The sequence below is a fragment of the Glycine soja genome, chromosome 20 (assembly GCF_004193775.1).
Source record: "Glycine soja cultivar W05 chromosome 20, ASM419377v2, whole genome shotgun sequence".
In the NCBI taxonomy this organism is placed as follows: Eukaryota; Viridiplantae; Streptophyta; class Magnoliopsida; order Fabales; family Fabaceae; genus Glycine; species Glycine soja.
In genome coordinates this window covers 49118429-49133449 of record NC_041021.1, presented here as the reverse complement: position 1 = coordinate 49133449, position 15021 = coordinate 49118429, and the positions used below count along the sequence as shown (strand labels likewise).

At 30.3% G+C, this 15021-nt stretch overlaps 1 protein-coding gene across 2 annotated transcripts; it reads right to left on the bottom strand.

The window, feature by feature from the left end:
* Positions 1–363: 363 nt before the first annotated feature.
* On the bottom strand, positions 364–3969 carry LOC114401783 (GRF1-interacting factor 1-like). 2 transcript variants are annotated; one of them, XM_028364372.1, is made up of 4 exons: positions 3533–3969; positions 2289–2365; positions 1186–1270; positions 364–1021 (listed from the first exon to the last, which is right to left on the bottom strand). In XM_028364372.1, the coding sequence occupies exons 1-4, from the start codon at positions 3611–3613 to the stop codon at positions 626–628; spliced, it is 639 nt and encodes a 212-aa protein (XP_028220173.1). In that variant the 5' UTR covers positions 3614–3969; the 3' UTR covers positions 364–625. The 2 variants fall into 2 exon arrangements, with proteins under 2 accessions (XP_028220173.1, XP_028220174.1); XM_028364373.1 differs by lacking the exon at positions 3533–3969 and adding an exon at positions 3188–3446.
* Positions 3970–15021: the final 11052 nt, after the last annotated feature.

The following is a 15021-nucleotide window of genomic DNA, read 5'->3' as shown; positions in this document are numbered from 1 at the left end:
ATTAACTATCCAAAAAAAATTGTCATTTAAACAATATCTTACAAGGATATTTTGAGAATTATAACAAATATGATTTATATGCACATTTCCCTACTTATATTTAAATTAATTATTCATATATATAATTTTAAATGTTTTCTTTTTATTTATATTTTTGTAAAGTTTACTTGAATAAAAAAAATAGTTGATAGTTAGTACTAACAGTGATCCACCACCAAGTTGCAAAATCAATTATTAGTTATTTCCCGTGGCATGATGGGTTTAGGTTGTGATTGAACTTTGATGCATCAAACTCCTTAAAGTAGGAACATCGTCAAAATTGCATCTACCATCCTTCACCAAATAACCCTCTTGGACAACAAGTGGGCACACAGAAAGGGGAGGAACTTGTGACCTTGACATTTATGACTAGAACTTTACACAAGAAAAATTAAAGCATGCATCATGTTACTTACTAGTACTACTACAGAAACGTTAAGGCAGTTTGCCTTCAGCACAAGATTAACAAACAAGATATCTAAGCAGCAACTTTTCCCTTTCCTCCTTCCCTTCCCCTACTTAATTCTCCTAACTCAATAAACGGCTAAAAAGGCCAAGGAAACTTTTACCATTCTCCCTGGCTAGTTCAGTTTCCATCACCAGCAGCTTTCAGGTAATTAAGGGTTTCACCACCATCACCAGAATGGCCACTAGAGCTTCCTCCTCGGCCTTCACCAGAACTTCCAATATCTTGCTTGCCACTAGCAATGCGTACAAAGTCGGGAAACCTTCCTCCGGTTCCTATGTTTGCATTGCCTCCAACATTAGTGGCTTCAGTTTGCAACATGTGGAGGCCTTGACTTCCATTGGAGCTCATGCCAAGTTGGCTGTGCATGCCTTGCTGCTGTTGAAGCACTGAGAAAGGCTGTTGGGAGTACAAGAGTGAGGAGCGCGAAGCCATTAGCTGTTGTTGTGACATCTGCTGAGCCTGCTGAGCCTGCATGTAGTGTGCTCCCTGCTGCATAAGTCCACTAGAAGGATACTGCAATGGTATCCCCAAAGATTATGATGTTAAATGAAGCATATGTTATGTATCATTGCTATATTTCATTGATCAAAATGTATCCAACATGTTCTCAATTTAATGCTTTCAAAGTGATTACTTGTATAGTTATAGTGATCAATACTATGAAAATAGGCATGTACCTGACCAGGCATTGGAGATGGTTGGGGTTGAGAATCAGCTATTGCAGCTAGGTACATGAGATTTCTCTGCAGCCTTGATTGGTTCCTGAAAAATGGCAAGAGGATGATTAATATGATGTTTTAGGACCACAGTAAAAGGAACAGGAGAGGAACGAGAATCTGATGTTAAGAGAAAAATCCAATAATTGTTTCGGTTTTGTATCTCAAGGCAAGCAAGGAGAATTTTGATTTCTAGAAGAAACTTTTCATAACCCCCCCTAAAAAAAAGTTAATCTATTAAGAGTGTCCTCTGTTGCCTTCCAACTGCATTGACAAAAAAACATGAATGATGCAGTTGCCTAAAAGGGTTACAGCCTTTATATGAATGATTGACCTTTCAATCAAACGGTATGTAAAATATATACACATAAAATTACAACTTTTTTGCATCAAGTCATCATGTTTTCCAACTTTCCTTCATAATTGTATAAAACTATTGGTATCCAAATTTTTTAAGTACTGTGGGGTACCCCCGTATCCTAGAAAAAGCCTGCAAAAAGATAGAAAGTCATTGCAGACTATATTTAGATTCAAGGCTTCAAACACCTTTGATTTATCGATTGACTGGTTGAGTTCATAACAAACACTGTACTTGGGTGTAAACTATCACATAAGAAAAGTTTAACATTGAGGAACTACATTATTGGCCTGCAAATGGAACAGGTAGCCAGAAAACTAAAATAGAATTCACTACAGGGATTGATGCAAGTAACTTTGCAAGTTTATACTTTACAGTTATTATATAACACTAGATCAGCCATATTATTCTTCTAAGTTCTCACACGTTATATCATATAATGTGTATGGTGTAGCATGCATATGATGATGGTGGGATCAGGAAAATTGTATGGTGTAGCATCATGTCTAGTTGACGAAGACATTCACCATTAGATGGAATATATATATATATATATATATATATATATATATATATATATATAAAACTGGCATCTAACTGTAAATAACTCTGCCAACTAGCCACCAGAAGGGGGCATGTTTGTTAAGAAACTAAGATATGAGAAACAAATTTTTCAAAAGATGTTGCAATTTAGTCCAAATCTTACTCTGCACACTCGCTCAGCTTGCCAGAATTCTGGCTTTCAACAATCTTCAGGATCAAGGACTTGTTCTCATCCAGGTACTGCATGTAAAGAGAGAGAGAGAGAGAGAGAAAAAACGGTTATATGAGAAATAATAGTTTAAGAGAGACAGAGATGCAGGGGAAATTGCCTAGTAAATGTGATGTGGTGGGAAAAGCAACAAAAAGAAAAAGTCCTAGTTGAACTGTCTTCCCTTTAAACACTATTACACTAACACTATGATGCATGGTGATCTTAATAAATTTCAGAAAATATCTTTCGTTGGTTGAAAATAGTTAAAAATATTTTAGGTTGTATTTTTTTAAATATATGTATGCAAAAAAAAAGAAGAAGAATAAAAAAAAATAGTTGTATACCATTCATTAGTGTCAATTATTTATGTTCCAACAATGCAACTGAAATGATAAATATTACTAGTATTTTCCGGCATGCAATTTCCTTCCTCTCATCTAACATTAATGTCAAACTCTTTCTTAAATTAAATGTCATTATCTGTCGGTGTCAGGAATTAATCAAACCATTTATTAAACTTAAAATCCTTCAAAAATGCCCCACACAATGGAGGAGTTAAAGTAAAACAGAGAAGCCAGAGACATGCTTGTACCAATATAAGGACAACACTTCGGAGAAACTAGTGACTTCAAACTCAACACTTTAATCCATGAAACGAATAAAGCAAACAACACATCAACAAGTCTTAAAGTGGGGTGCCACCAGAACAGTGGAAATATTAAAAGAATAGTTTTTACTCTGGGAAAAGTAATTAAAACCAAACACAAACTTAAGGGGGCCCAAGAAAGAGTCTAGTTAAGCTTAATAAATGCTGAGAAGAGGCCTGTGAAGGGATAAAGATAGGGATTTACGTGAAGATAAATAATAATCTGAAGTCTAAAGAGAACAACAGATGTCACGAAATTTCCAAAAAGCAAAGAGAGCATTTGCGCGAAACACCGCACCAGGCAGGCAGTTAGCAGAAAGTGACAAAGAATAAAGAGAAGAGGGTATTATGATGGAGTGGTAGTAGTACTACTAAAAGTGGCACAGTAAGACCCACAGGCACAGGGCAGAGAAACATAAAACAAAAGGTCCCCTGAGCAGGGATAGGAACAAACGCGAAGGAAAGTAGTAGAAAGAAAGAAAGAAAGAAGCGTGAATATGAAGAAGAAGAAGAAGAAGAAGAAGAAAGAAAATAAGGGAAAGGAAAGGACCTGTTGAATGTGATCAGTGGTGACGTTGTTGGGGTAATAGGCTGCCATGATAGGCTGCATCTGCATCAGGTGCTGCTGCATTTCTCGCACGCTATTTATATATATGTATGACACTCGCTCACTTGCTCGCTAGCTGGTTCTAAAGTATAAAACTTTCTCACTCCAAAGAAACAGAGGGGTTGGGAGAGGAGCAGAACGGGAAACAGCTGCACCTGCCTGCAAGAGTGCAACTGCAGAGAGAAACAAATCCCCCTGTTTTCTCTCTGGTCCCGCTTTTACCTTGTCTTACAGTGATGCTATTACACCGAGAAAGATATTATTATTTATTGGACAAACACAGGGAGAGAGAAGAGAATGGTGGTGCTTGTTTGCTTTGCTTTGCTTTGGAGTTGAGGTTGAGGCAACCTGGTTTGATTTGGCTCTTTCTTCTCTGCAATGGGGTCACTCTCTAGAACTGCGTGTCCTTTTCTCTCTCCAAAAAGTAGCTCACGTGATGGACGAGAGAGAGGGAATAAACTTAACAAAAGATGCTGCTGTTGAAAACTAATAAGAGTCAAATACGCCAAAAAAATTGTCAAGAAACCAAATAACATCTACTTTTTTCTTTGCAATTTAGGAGAGAATGAGAGACATAGATGCCAAAAATATGGTGAATTTGTGACTGTCTGATGATTGGAGATAAATAAGAAAGAAATAGAGAAATAAATAAACTTAATAATTATTTATTAAATATTTGATTTTTTTTCAATTAAATCTGTTTGATAGTTTCACAATATTTGTATGAGATCTCAATTGTTGGAGTCAAACTTATATTTCTTTTGAACAAAGATGTTAAAAATTTTCACATTATTTACCTCAATAAAAAAATTACAAATTCAAGGATCTTAATTGAAAATATATAGTTTAAAAATCTAATTAAAAATTATCAAATAATTCAAAAATTAACAAATTAATTTAACTTTTAAAAAATATTTTTTTTATTAAAACGATTATCTTTTTATATATACTGTGACAATAATAAAAATCATCGATTATTGAGTGAGAGCCATTAATACTATTAAAATTTTTGCAAACTATGCAAAACATAACATTATTGACATGTAGAACTACGGTGGAAGATAACCGTCATTAGTCCCTTATTCGATTTAAGGTTTCTTTAATCATCATGGTTATAGAAAGAATTTGATATTTTTTATAATTGTTTCATACGGTCCAAACAAAAGAATTCCTATCAATAATTAAAATTCAACAATAATAAAGAAGACAACAATAAAATCACATTATACACAAAAAAAAAATAAAGTAAATAGTAAAATATTCAAGATGTCTTAAAAGATCAAGATGAAGACGAGGGAACCAACTTGAGATTTTAGAATTATAATTAAAAAAGAATAGCTTTTGAAATTTTGTTTTTTATTATCATAAAAGAAAATTAGAATAATAGGATTAAATAAAGAAGTTTCAAACTTTCTATTACGCATATATGTTTTTGCTACAACAAGGATGAAACTTTGAGTATTAAGAGAGTTTTTGTTATCCTTGGTAATAGAACTCGATTTCAAATTGCTTTTTCTAAGAAATGTCATGTTAGTTCAGCATGCAACAATTAAATTAATTAGTTCACACAACAAAAAAAAGCATTAGACGTTTCATCTTCAAAAACCAATAACTTTGATGTTATTCAACACATAATAATTTTTATGTCTATTGGGGATCAACCTTTTTGTCTATGTATTTTCATTTAACAATTCTTTACGGATAAAGAGATGTTAAGAAAATTTCTTACTTCTCAAAGACATCTTCTTACATCTGTATATAAACACTGATAACCTTTTGTTAAAGTATTTCATTATCATTTGTTGATTGTGACTAACTTGTTGAAAGTAAAGTGGACAAATGAATTCATACTTATCAAGTAGATTATTTGACTTGCAAAGGCTATAGACATACATGTGTGACACTAGAAAGAACAATGTTAGGGTAACAAAGCATATATTATTCATTTAAAATGATAAAAAAAATTACTTAAATTACAAATAAGGTTCACACAAAGCATTTCTTACCAGTTCAAGAGTTTCTGAACTTGGTTAGGCATCACATATAATTTCATGTTTGTGCCAACATTGATGATGGTTGTGACTCAAGAATTTCATACACAATTCAATAAGTATTAATAAATAGTTTAATTACCTGAGATTCTTGAGCGGCGAGGTTAGATGAGAACATAGTCGTCATCTTTTCCTTTATGGATATCATTGCTCCTTCTTCATGGTGGCTAATTGTTGTAGTAACTCCTCTCACAAAGGTATTTCTGCATCTCTTCCATTTTGTCTCTTTTAACCATTGTTAGACTCGAATGGTGTGCAAGTTCACCACAATTTTGTTGGATGTTGATTGACACCACATCCAACTCCTCATACACAATTGGGGTGCTTTTTCTCCTTATAGTCTCAAAGAGTTGTTGTGTTTGAATGGTGTACAACTTCCCTAAGAGCATTATTTTTCAAGCGAATCTTATTGACATGCATGTAATCAATTAACAAATAAAATTTCAACAAACACTACTAGAAAATAGGTTTTTAACATTAGTTATTAAAGACTTTCAATATCGATTATTAACCAATGTTAAAACTACCGACATTAAAATATCAAAGTTAACATCAATTTTTGAAAACTAATATTAAATTAAACTACACAACATCGGTTTTTCAAAAAATGATATTATATAATAAGAAATAACAAAAAATGTAAAATATTTATAAACCAACATTGATTTTCTAAAACCGATGTTATTTTTTGGAATTTTTTAAATATCCTATCTATTTTTTTAATTATCCCTAATTAACCTGTAAATTGAAAAACAAAACCAATTCAAATAGTTTTTATCAAGCAGTTCAAATTTTGTCCATAAATAATTGAATAATTACTATCAATTAAAAGAAATATTTAAAGTAATAAAAGTCAATACATAAAATCATTTGTAACCTAATCTAAATTAACATAACTTTACGATTCTAAAATTACTTAAACACCTAGTATTTCATTATTAACTTTTAGATAAAATCTTGTCCACTAAATGTGAATTGTCTTTGTTCTCTCTGGTTCCAATGGTCTTTGATTAGAAAAATATTGCATGATATAATAAAACTATAAATAATAACAATTATAACAAAATGAGTTAGTTTACAAGTAAATAATTACCATTTTCCAATTATCCATGAAACCTCTTAAGATTATCATTGACATCCAATGTATTATGTAATATCTGTACTCAGTGCTTCCTTTTTGCTTATTACACTAAATTTAATAGGATATTCCGATATTCAAAGTTAACCAAAAAAATATTTTTAAGGCATTAAATAATGTTTAAATGACTTACTTTAACTAGAATTCATCTGGTCGCAATCTTGGATTTCCTTCCTTGACTATTGTTAAATCCCTTTAAAGCACTGATTAAGAGAAACATGCATGTGTATTGTAAAATTAAAATATTGATGTCAAATACTAATTATAAAATACAACTGACTTGTTAATATTTTATTTCAAGTAATTGTCGGGCCTATTGTACAAGAAATTATAAAATATTTTATATATTTTGTAAGGGGATTACAAGAATTAGAAAAATAAAAAATAAACAATCACAACAAGACAAAAAAACAAATAAAAAGCAATTGTTCAAATGGCCAAGCTTTCACAACAAAAATCCATACATATAAAATCAGAACCAATTCAATATATTCAACCTTTTAAACACAATTTCAATCACCAAGTTCCATGTCACAAAGTTTTGTAACGGGATATAAAAAGGGTCAGTGTCAATGACAATATTATCCATACATACAATATCAGAACCAAAATCAACCAAAATGTTTCTCTCTTTCTCTTTCACGTATATTGACAAACACATAGTGCTCACCACCAAGCTCAACCAAAATTCAAGTAAACTCAAAGTAAATAATTTCTTAGAGGTATAAATATGTTCAAAACGCAATGAGAGAAAAAGAGAGAAATTGTGAGAGAAAAAAAGAACCTACCAACCAACAAGAGAAAGAGGAAGGGAGTAAGGGATGCAAGAGCAAGCAATTGCGTAACGCGATAGACACCCAATGACGCAATGAGCAACGCAATGGTGGCACGGTGGGCACGCAACACTGCAAGGAGTTGAGTGACACTGAGAAAGCGAGAATGAGAGTCACAGAGGAAGAATAAGAGTTGCAGTGTCACAAGGAGGAAAGTGAAAGCGAGAGAATGCGAGAACGATATGAGTGAGTTAGACAAAAAGGATTTAGACACCAGAAATTTTTCTTTTATAAAAAAACCCAACAACATCGATTGAAAAATGTGAATGTTAACATCGATTGTTAACAAGCTCATATTATTTACGAATATATCATTGCGCTTTTATTAAAAAAAATTGATGTTAAAACTATGTTTTCTAGCTGTGACATAATAATAATAATTTGTGTTTATTTACCATGCTCTCAACAACAAAACGAAACGCCTTCACCGTATACTCCCCATAAGATCTTTGGCATGTCTTCCTCCATTTTGGCTTGCTCCTAATCGAGATTGGAGAAGAAATAACATCAGATAGGTCAAACTCAATTGTTTTTGTTGTTGTTCAAACTTCTCCATCATTTTTCTTCAAACAATATATTCATACCCGGCCCCCACAAAACAATTAGTGGGCAAATAAATATTTGCTGGCTAGATTTTTTTTTTTCCTACTCTCATGAAACATTATGTGGGAGTATATCGTTTAAGGTTAGATTGAACACATAGGTTAATAAATATATTTAATATTTTTGTTTATTTCAAACTTATTTGTATTTTTTTAGCATCTTTTTTATCCCTTTATCGTTACTTAACATTTTTATTTTTTTTAAAGCAGTTACTTAACATTTCATTTATCGTTAGTTGTCTCTTTCTTGGTTACAAAAAATATAGACAAGAAGGAAGTAATTAATTCTTAAAAATTATATATTATAAATAAAAACCAAAAACAAACTTTTTAATTTCTAAAATAGTGAATATATATATATATATATATATATATATATGTAAATATGCTGGGAATTTTTTTCTTCAATTTAATTGTATCGACTGAATGAAAAAATAATACTCTTTCTCGTTTATTTTCTTTCATTATTTAAAACAATACTTATTTTTTAAAAAAAAATATCATTCGTTTATTTTTTGTATAGATATTTAAAAAATTACTAAATATCAATAGTTTTTTAAAAGATATAACTATATTTAAGTAAACTGTTTTATTAACACATTATTCTTATATGAAGTTAGATATAACAGTAAAACATGGAAGATATAATTGAAAAATTACTAGTATTTCAAAGAAAAAACTGATTGATAATTTTTTTAAAACAGTGTTGAGTAACAACTTATCTTCAATTTACCATGTTAGAAATTTCGTCAGTGTTTCTGAAATCAGCCCTCCGTTTGAGCAACACTCCATCTTTAATTCCGAACATGTTTGTCGCTATTAGGAACCGTTATATGAAGGAAGTAAAGCTATGAATGATTGAATAAAATGATGTTGAAAAGGTGGAAGGAACTTTAACGTCTTGTTGAAGTGTTGGAGTCTATGAACGTTGAGAAGAATAAGATATATAAAATATAAAATTGAACCACTCTAATTTTTTAATAGGTTATTCTTTTTTAAATTAATCATTAAAAAATCTTTGTCAAAAAAAAATTCTTTAATAAAACTATATCTTAAGACCGTAAGTAATTTTTTTCTTTTATCTCATTTTTATTATTAGTTATTTAAAGTTATACACAATACACATATATTATCAAGCATGTAACTTAAATAATATAAAATTATTCTAACTTATAAAATGATTTCAATTCCAAATTTTAGATATAAAGTTTTATTTTCAATAAATTTTATTTTTCATAATAATTTTATTTTAGTTGAATAAGATTTTTTCTTCTGAAAAATATTCGTAATTAAAAAATAGTATAGACTTGTTAAAAAATAAATGACAACAATTTTGCATCTCATTAAAAAATTCTAATTCATAAATGTAACTGTACCTCTTTACTTACGATAAACATGACACAGTGTGCAGAGGGTTATAGGTCTCACTTATTAATGTTTGATGATGAAGTTGGACTTGTGTAAGAGATTCCCACTCTTGCGTTGTACCCTACCCTCCCTCTATTGCAATTTGCATCACGCGCTCCTCCTTATTTTGAAATCACCGCTAATTCATGGATATTCACCAAATTTGTTGATGGAAAATATCCCACTCGATCTGGTATGCTTATCTCATTTTTTTAATTGGATCATGGTTGGGACCAAGGTGTCACTATGTGTTCCATATTTGTATTTATATATATCTTCAATGAAATTTTTTAAATTTTATTTATTACTTATTAATTTTATTTTAAATTTTTTATATAATTTAAGATTTTTTTATGACCATTTTTATAAACAAATATGTTATAATGAATTTAATGATATATAAATAGTTAAAAATACATATATAATAATTAATTTATTTTTTTAAAATCAGATTTTTATTAACCTTGAGTTCTTGACCTTTGTGCAAATCATTGTTTTTCGAGTAAATAGTCATAGAACCGGAAGTAATACTTAAATTTATAAAACGTGAATAATTTTGAAAAAAAATAATTTAAAACATCAATAAATATAATACTTCCTGTCTATAAGATCTAATTATTTAATTTATAAAAATTAAAAATAATTAATGTAATTATAATAATAAATTTATCTTAAATTTATTGTTTTTTTTCAAATTTATCCTTATAATTAACATTTCTTTTTCTTCTTTAAATTAGATAAAACATTATAAATCGACTCTTATAAAAGAAAAAAAAACTTTGATCTTATATATAGAAGGAGGCTGATAGTCTGGCCATAGTCACGAACAATATCCATTCTCAGATGAGCATTGTCATCCATATCTCATATAGATCTTGCATTTTCTTATTGTGCTTTTTATAATGCGATTTGGCTTTGGAAAAAAATTGTCTACTTTATGCTGCAACCTAGAAACATTTGGATTTTTCACCGTAGATGAAAGCTTGGTCGTTGTAGGTGACGGTGGTAATGGAGAAGAAGGAAACGAAAAAAAGAAAAAGAAAAGAAGGATTAAGGTTAAATTGGAAAGGAGAAGTAAAGATGATAAAAGAAAAATAAAAATACAACAAAAAATATGGACCCAACATTTTAAAAAGAGTGTCGATACGATTTTGACCGGCATGACACCGTGGCAGAGGAGGACGCCAGGGAAGAACACAATTCTTAGGTTGTGGTTGGAGAAACGTATGGTGAGCAGAGATTTGAAAGGAAAGAGAAAGAACCACGGAGGGTTTCTAGAGTTTTTTTTTTCTTTCTTTTCCCCGTATATGTCTCTATAATAGACTCACACTTATCTTAATGATTGATTATAAAAAATTTATATCTAATGATCCATCATTGTTTCGTACATTGCAAGACCTATCTTGCTTGTGCACACCAGAAGCCATCACATCAAATAGTAGTATCTATCATAATAACCAAACTTTTAAAGATTTAACTTGATCCCTCCTCCCCTATAAAAACACTTGATTCCTCCTCTTCAATATACTGGTTACTGCTCTTAGTCTTTTGCTGTTAAATAGGTACTCTTAATTTATCTATTAGTCAGACCACCCTTTTCTTCTTCAAGTAATGTTCGATTGTGTGGAAGAATAACAACGATCCTAAATAGTTTGCATTTAACATGAAAATGTAAATGATTTCTTTCACCCACCGCTGCACCCTTTACGTAAGAAATAAATGAACGTATTTTTTTTCCTAATATGAGAAAAAAAAAGGATATTTTTTTGTACATCCTTACTCCTTAGTTTAGTATGAAATCTATTAATAAGACATCCGATCATTCTTTATGCAACTAGATAGATTTATTAACCTATTAATAATATAAATTATATTTATTAGTGTGAGAAAAGTATTCTTTGAATTATATATCGTGCAATTAAATATAACTAATGCTCTAAACTATATGATTTTGTACTCCTTCGATCATCCATTGGTCGGATTTTTATCCTATTGAGTTGCTCACTTAGTAATCGATCGGCCATTAACAATTTAAATATCGTTAAATAATGACTAAATGATATATGAGAAACTGTCCCATGAAAATCAGGATTGCTGAGATATGGTAAAACATTGATACCAGATTAAATGGCAGACATATTACACTTTCACACTTGATATACTTTTGGGTTAGGTCTTCTATTTCTTTATGCATGATCAAACACCAAGAATAGATTTTATAGATTATTTTAAAATAAAATTAGGAATTATAATGTTAATTTAGTGGTAAAAAAATAAATGAAAGAGGTCATGAATTTGAGAATTCCTCTCACTAATAATTTTTTTTTTGTTGAATACAAAAACTAACAAACTAACTTTGTTGATAAAAAAAAAATTGGAATAAATTTAAAAATAATTAAACAATTTTTTTATTACTGTTGAGAATGAATTATTTGCCTCTTATTGGTTTCTTTATGTAAAAGATGGGGAGTACAGTAATATTGTAGTATGATTCCTGAAGATAAAAGAAGAGAAGGGGTTGGGACCCAAAGGTTCACATGGCCTATTTTGAGTGCTGTCCAGTCCATTTCGAACTGTCATTGAAACAGGCCCCTCATTACAAAGGTCAAACTGATCTCCGACTTATCCTTATACCCACGCACACACTCCTAAGCTATGTCATGTATTATGTATTGTATCGTATCGTGGCTCGCATAAATAAATAAATTAAGTTAAAAGGGACGCCATTGATTCTTTTACAACAAAACAACAACAACCTGCCTATACCTTCCCACTCCCACAGTATCTTTTGGGCTGCCTTTCCCTTTAACTAGAGGCCAGGGTCCACTTCTTAAGATTCCCAAAATCATATCATAATGGATCATAAGAAAAACAAAGGACTTGGTAAAATCGTATATACTGTATAATTGTATTACATGAGTCTCAAGAAGGTAATAAATATATATATAAAAAAAAACCTTTTTTTATCGCCTAATAAATAAAAAACCTAGTTGTGCCAAAATAAAATAAAGTACACCAAATATAGTTATATATTTTTTTCGTGGATATACCAAATTCAAATGTAACAAGAGAATAAATACTAGAAAATATCAATTAAGAGGAATATTTAATTATTATTATTATTACTCTAAAAAAAAAAACAGAAGTACAAAAGTATACTACTAATGTGTTGGTTACGAATGGAGTCAAATAAAAAAAAACAGGAAATGTAGTGCTCCCAGGTCCTGAAACATGATGGGTGGTTAGGGTTTCTCAATTGATTTTATGTGTGCATAAATTCCAATCCTGTCTTTTCAACGCCCTGCTGCTTTGTATCGTACGTAGCTCATCATCACTCTTTTTTCTTTCCTGACGCGCCCTCCAAAGAAATATGCGAACCTTGTTCATTTCTTTACATTATAAGAGAGGGGGCGAAGTAATAATTTACCTTTTTTTTTCTCTTAATAAAATGCCTATCTTATATAATATTTTTTTCTTAAAACATTAAATATACATGTGTTATTATACATAATAAAAATATATTTCTTTTCACCTTTCTATCCAATTAAATAAACGTAAAAATAATTATTTAAATTTTTTAATAGAATAACTTAATTTTTTTCTCACTTTTTTCTTCCCACCTTTCTTTCCTATGTTTTTGCACATCCAAAAGTGCCGTACATATGCAAAGCTAATATCTCGTTTTAAATACATTATAGAATAACTTATTGATACATTTTTTCAGTTAATATATTCTAAATTAAAAAATTACAAAAAAGATTGATACTTTTTTTCTGTGAAAACAAAAAATACACATGCTATACTAGAGCATTGTGTGACTTGAAATAGATTAATGTCATAAATATTGTTCTTCGGAGATAATCTTATTTAAAATACGAATGGATATTAATTGTAAACATTTTTCTTAATTAACTAAGATTCAAACTCTATATTCATCACATTATAGACCTTTTTTTGTTAAACCCAACCCCACTGTAGATAATCTTATTAAAATACGAATGGATATTAATTGTAGTCTGTAGACCCTTTTGTTAAATCCAAAAAAATAGCTTCCTTAAAATAGTATTATAGTTAAATCATAGAATGCATGGAAGTCTATTGAATTACCGGAAAAGAAACTAATAATTGAATGAATGCATTCAGATGTTCAGTGCTGTCGGTTGCACCGAGAACAACCGCAATGAGGGGATACTCTAAAAGAACCGTGTAGATAAATTTTTTTTTTTATATAAAAAAAGTGAAAAATTAAGTATTTAATAATTGATCAATGGCAGATCTAAATTGATTACTCAGTTTGATTATCCATCCCTTTTCCAAATTCAGGTTGAATAATTTTTGTTTGTTAGTTATTTATTGATTGAATATTTTTCGAGAAGGTGATTTTTCCAAAATTATATATACTCATAATAATAAAGCGTAGGTTTGGTAGTGACAGCTGCAGCAAGAAAGGCTTAGGTTAAGTGTACGTGTTGATGAGACGCTTTAACGCGTTTGGTGTTGGTCACAATGGCAACAACATCAGCCCATAGCCTTTTGCATTAGTTACTTGCACCTCCCATCATTGTCCAGTCCCCAGGCCGAGGCCGTAGACTATAGCTCTTTGCCTTGCCTTAAATGACTTTGCAATTATGTGTGTGGTACCATTGTAACCCCTGTCCTTCACCATGTGACTTTGTTCATGCAATTGCCCCCACACACTTTTGTCATTTTTCAAGTGTATGTTTCCATGTTAATATAACTTTCAAAATGACAACTTTTTTATTACTTGATGATGTCTTTTTTGTAATTCAAACATTTTGTATTAAAATTCTCAATAAATATATATATATATATATATATATATATATATATATATATATATATTATTTTGACTGTATACAGTTAAAAATGTTGCCATATACATAAAATAAAAATAAGAATCCAGATATGTTAATAAAATTGGTTAGAGCAACCGATGCTTGTTTTAGAATAAATTGGTGTATTGTGACTTTATTTTATACTTTTAGTAAAATTGTAAAATTGGTTGCTCAGTTTATCTTGAATTACGTATTTGATTTTCCTATAATTTAATTCATAAATTTGGTCTTCCACTTTTATAAATCCCTGCAAAATTGGTCTTAAAAGTCCGATTTGAACATTGACCGTTAACCTCAGACGTTGACGGTCATGTGTCAATGCCACGTGTCAATGACACATTTCAACGTCTGAGTGGTTTCATGTAAAAGCTTCATTTTTTGTAGGTAAAATTATACTTTTGGTCCCCCAGTTTTACTCCAATTTCGATTTTGGTCCCCCTATAGTTTAATTCCCACATTTAATCCCTCAGTTTTATAAATCCCTTTATAAATTGTTCCTGCAAAATTGGTCTTTTGAATGGTTTAGCCACTGGTGCTAGAGACAT

What these genes read in the sequence shown, in the direction of transcription:
- LOC114401783 (XM_028364372.1), bottom strand. Translation starts at nt 3,613, where the DNA reads ATGCAGCAGCACCTGATGCAGATGCAGCCTATCATGGCAGCCTATTAC. An exon ending in CCACTGATCACATTCAACAG is followed by an intron (nt 2,366 to 3,532) that starts GTCCTTTCCTTT and finishes CTTTACATGCAG; the next exon opens with TACCTGGATGAGAACAAGTC. An exon ending in AAGCTGAGCGAGTGTGCAGA is followed by an intron (nt 1,271 to 2,288) that starts GTAAGATTTGGA and finishes GCCATTTTTCAG; the next exon opens with GAACCAATCAAGGCTGCAGA.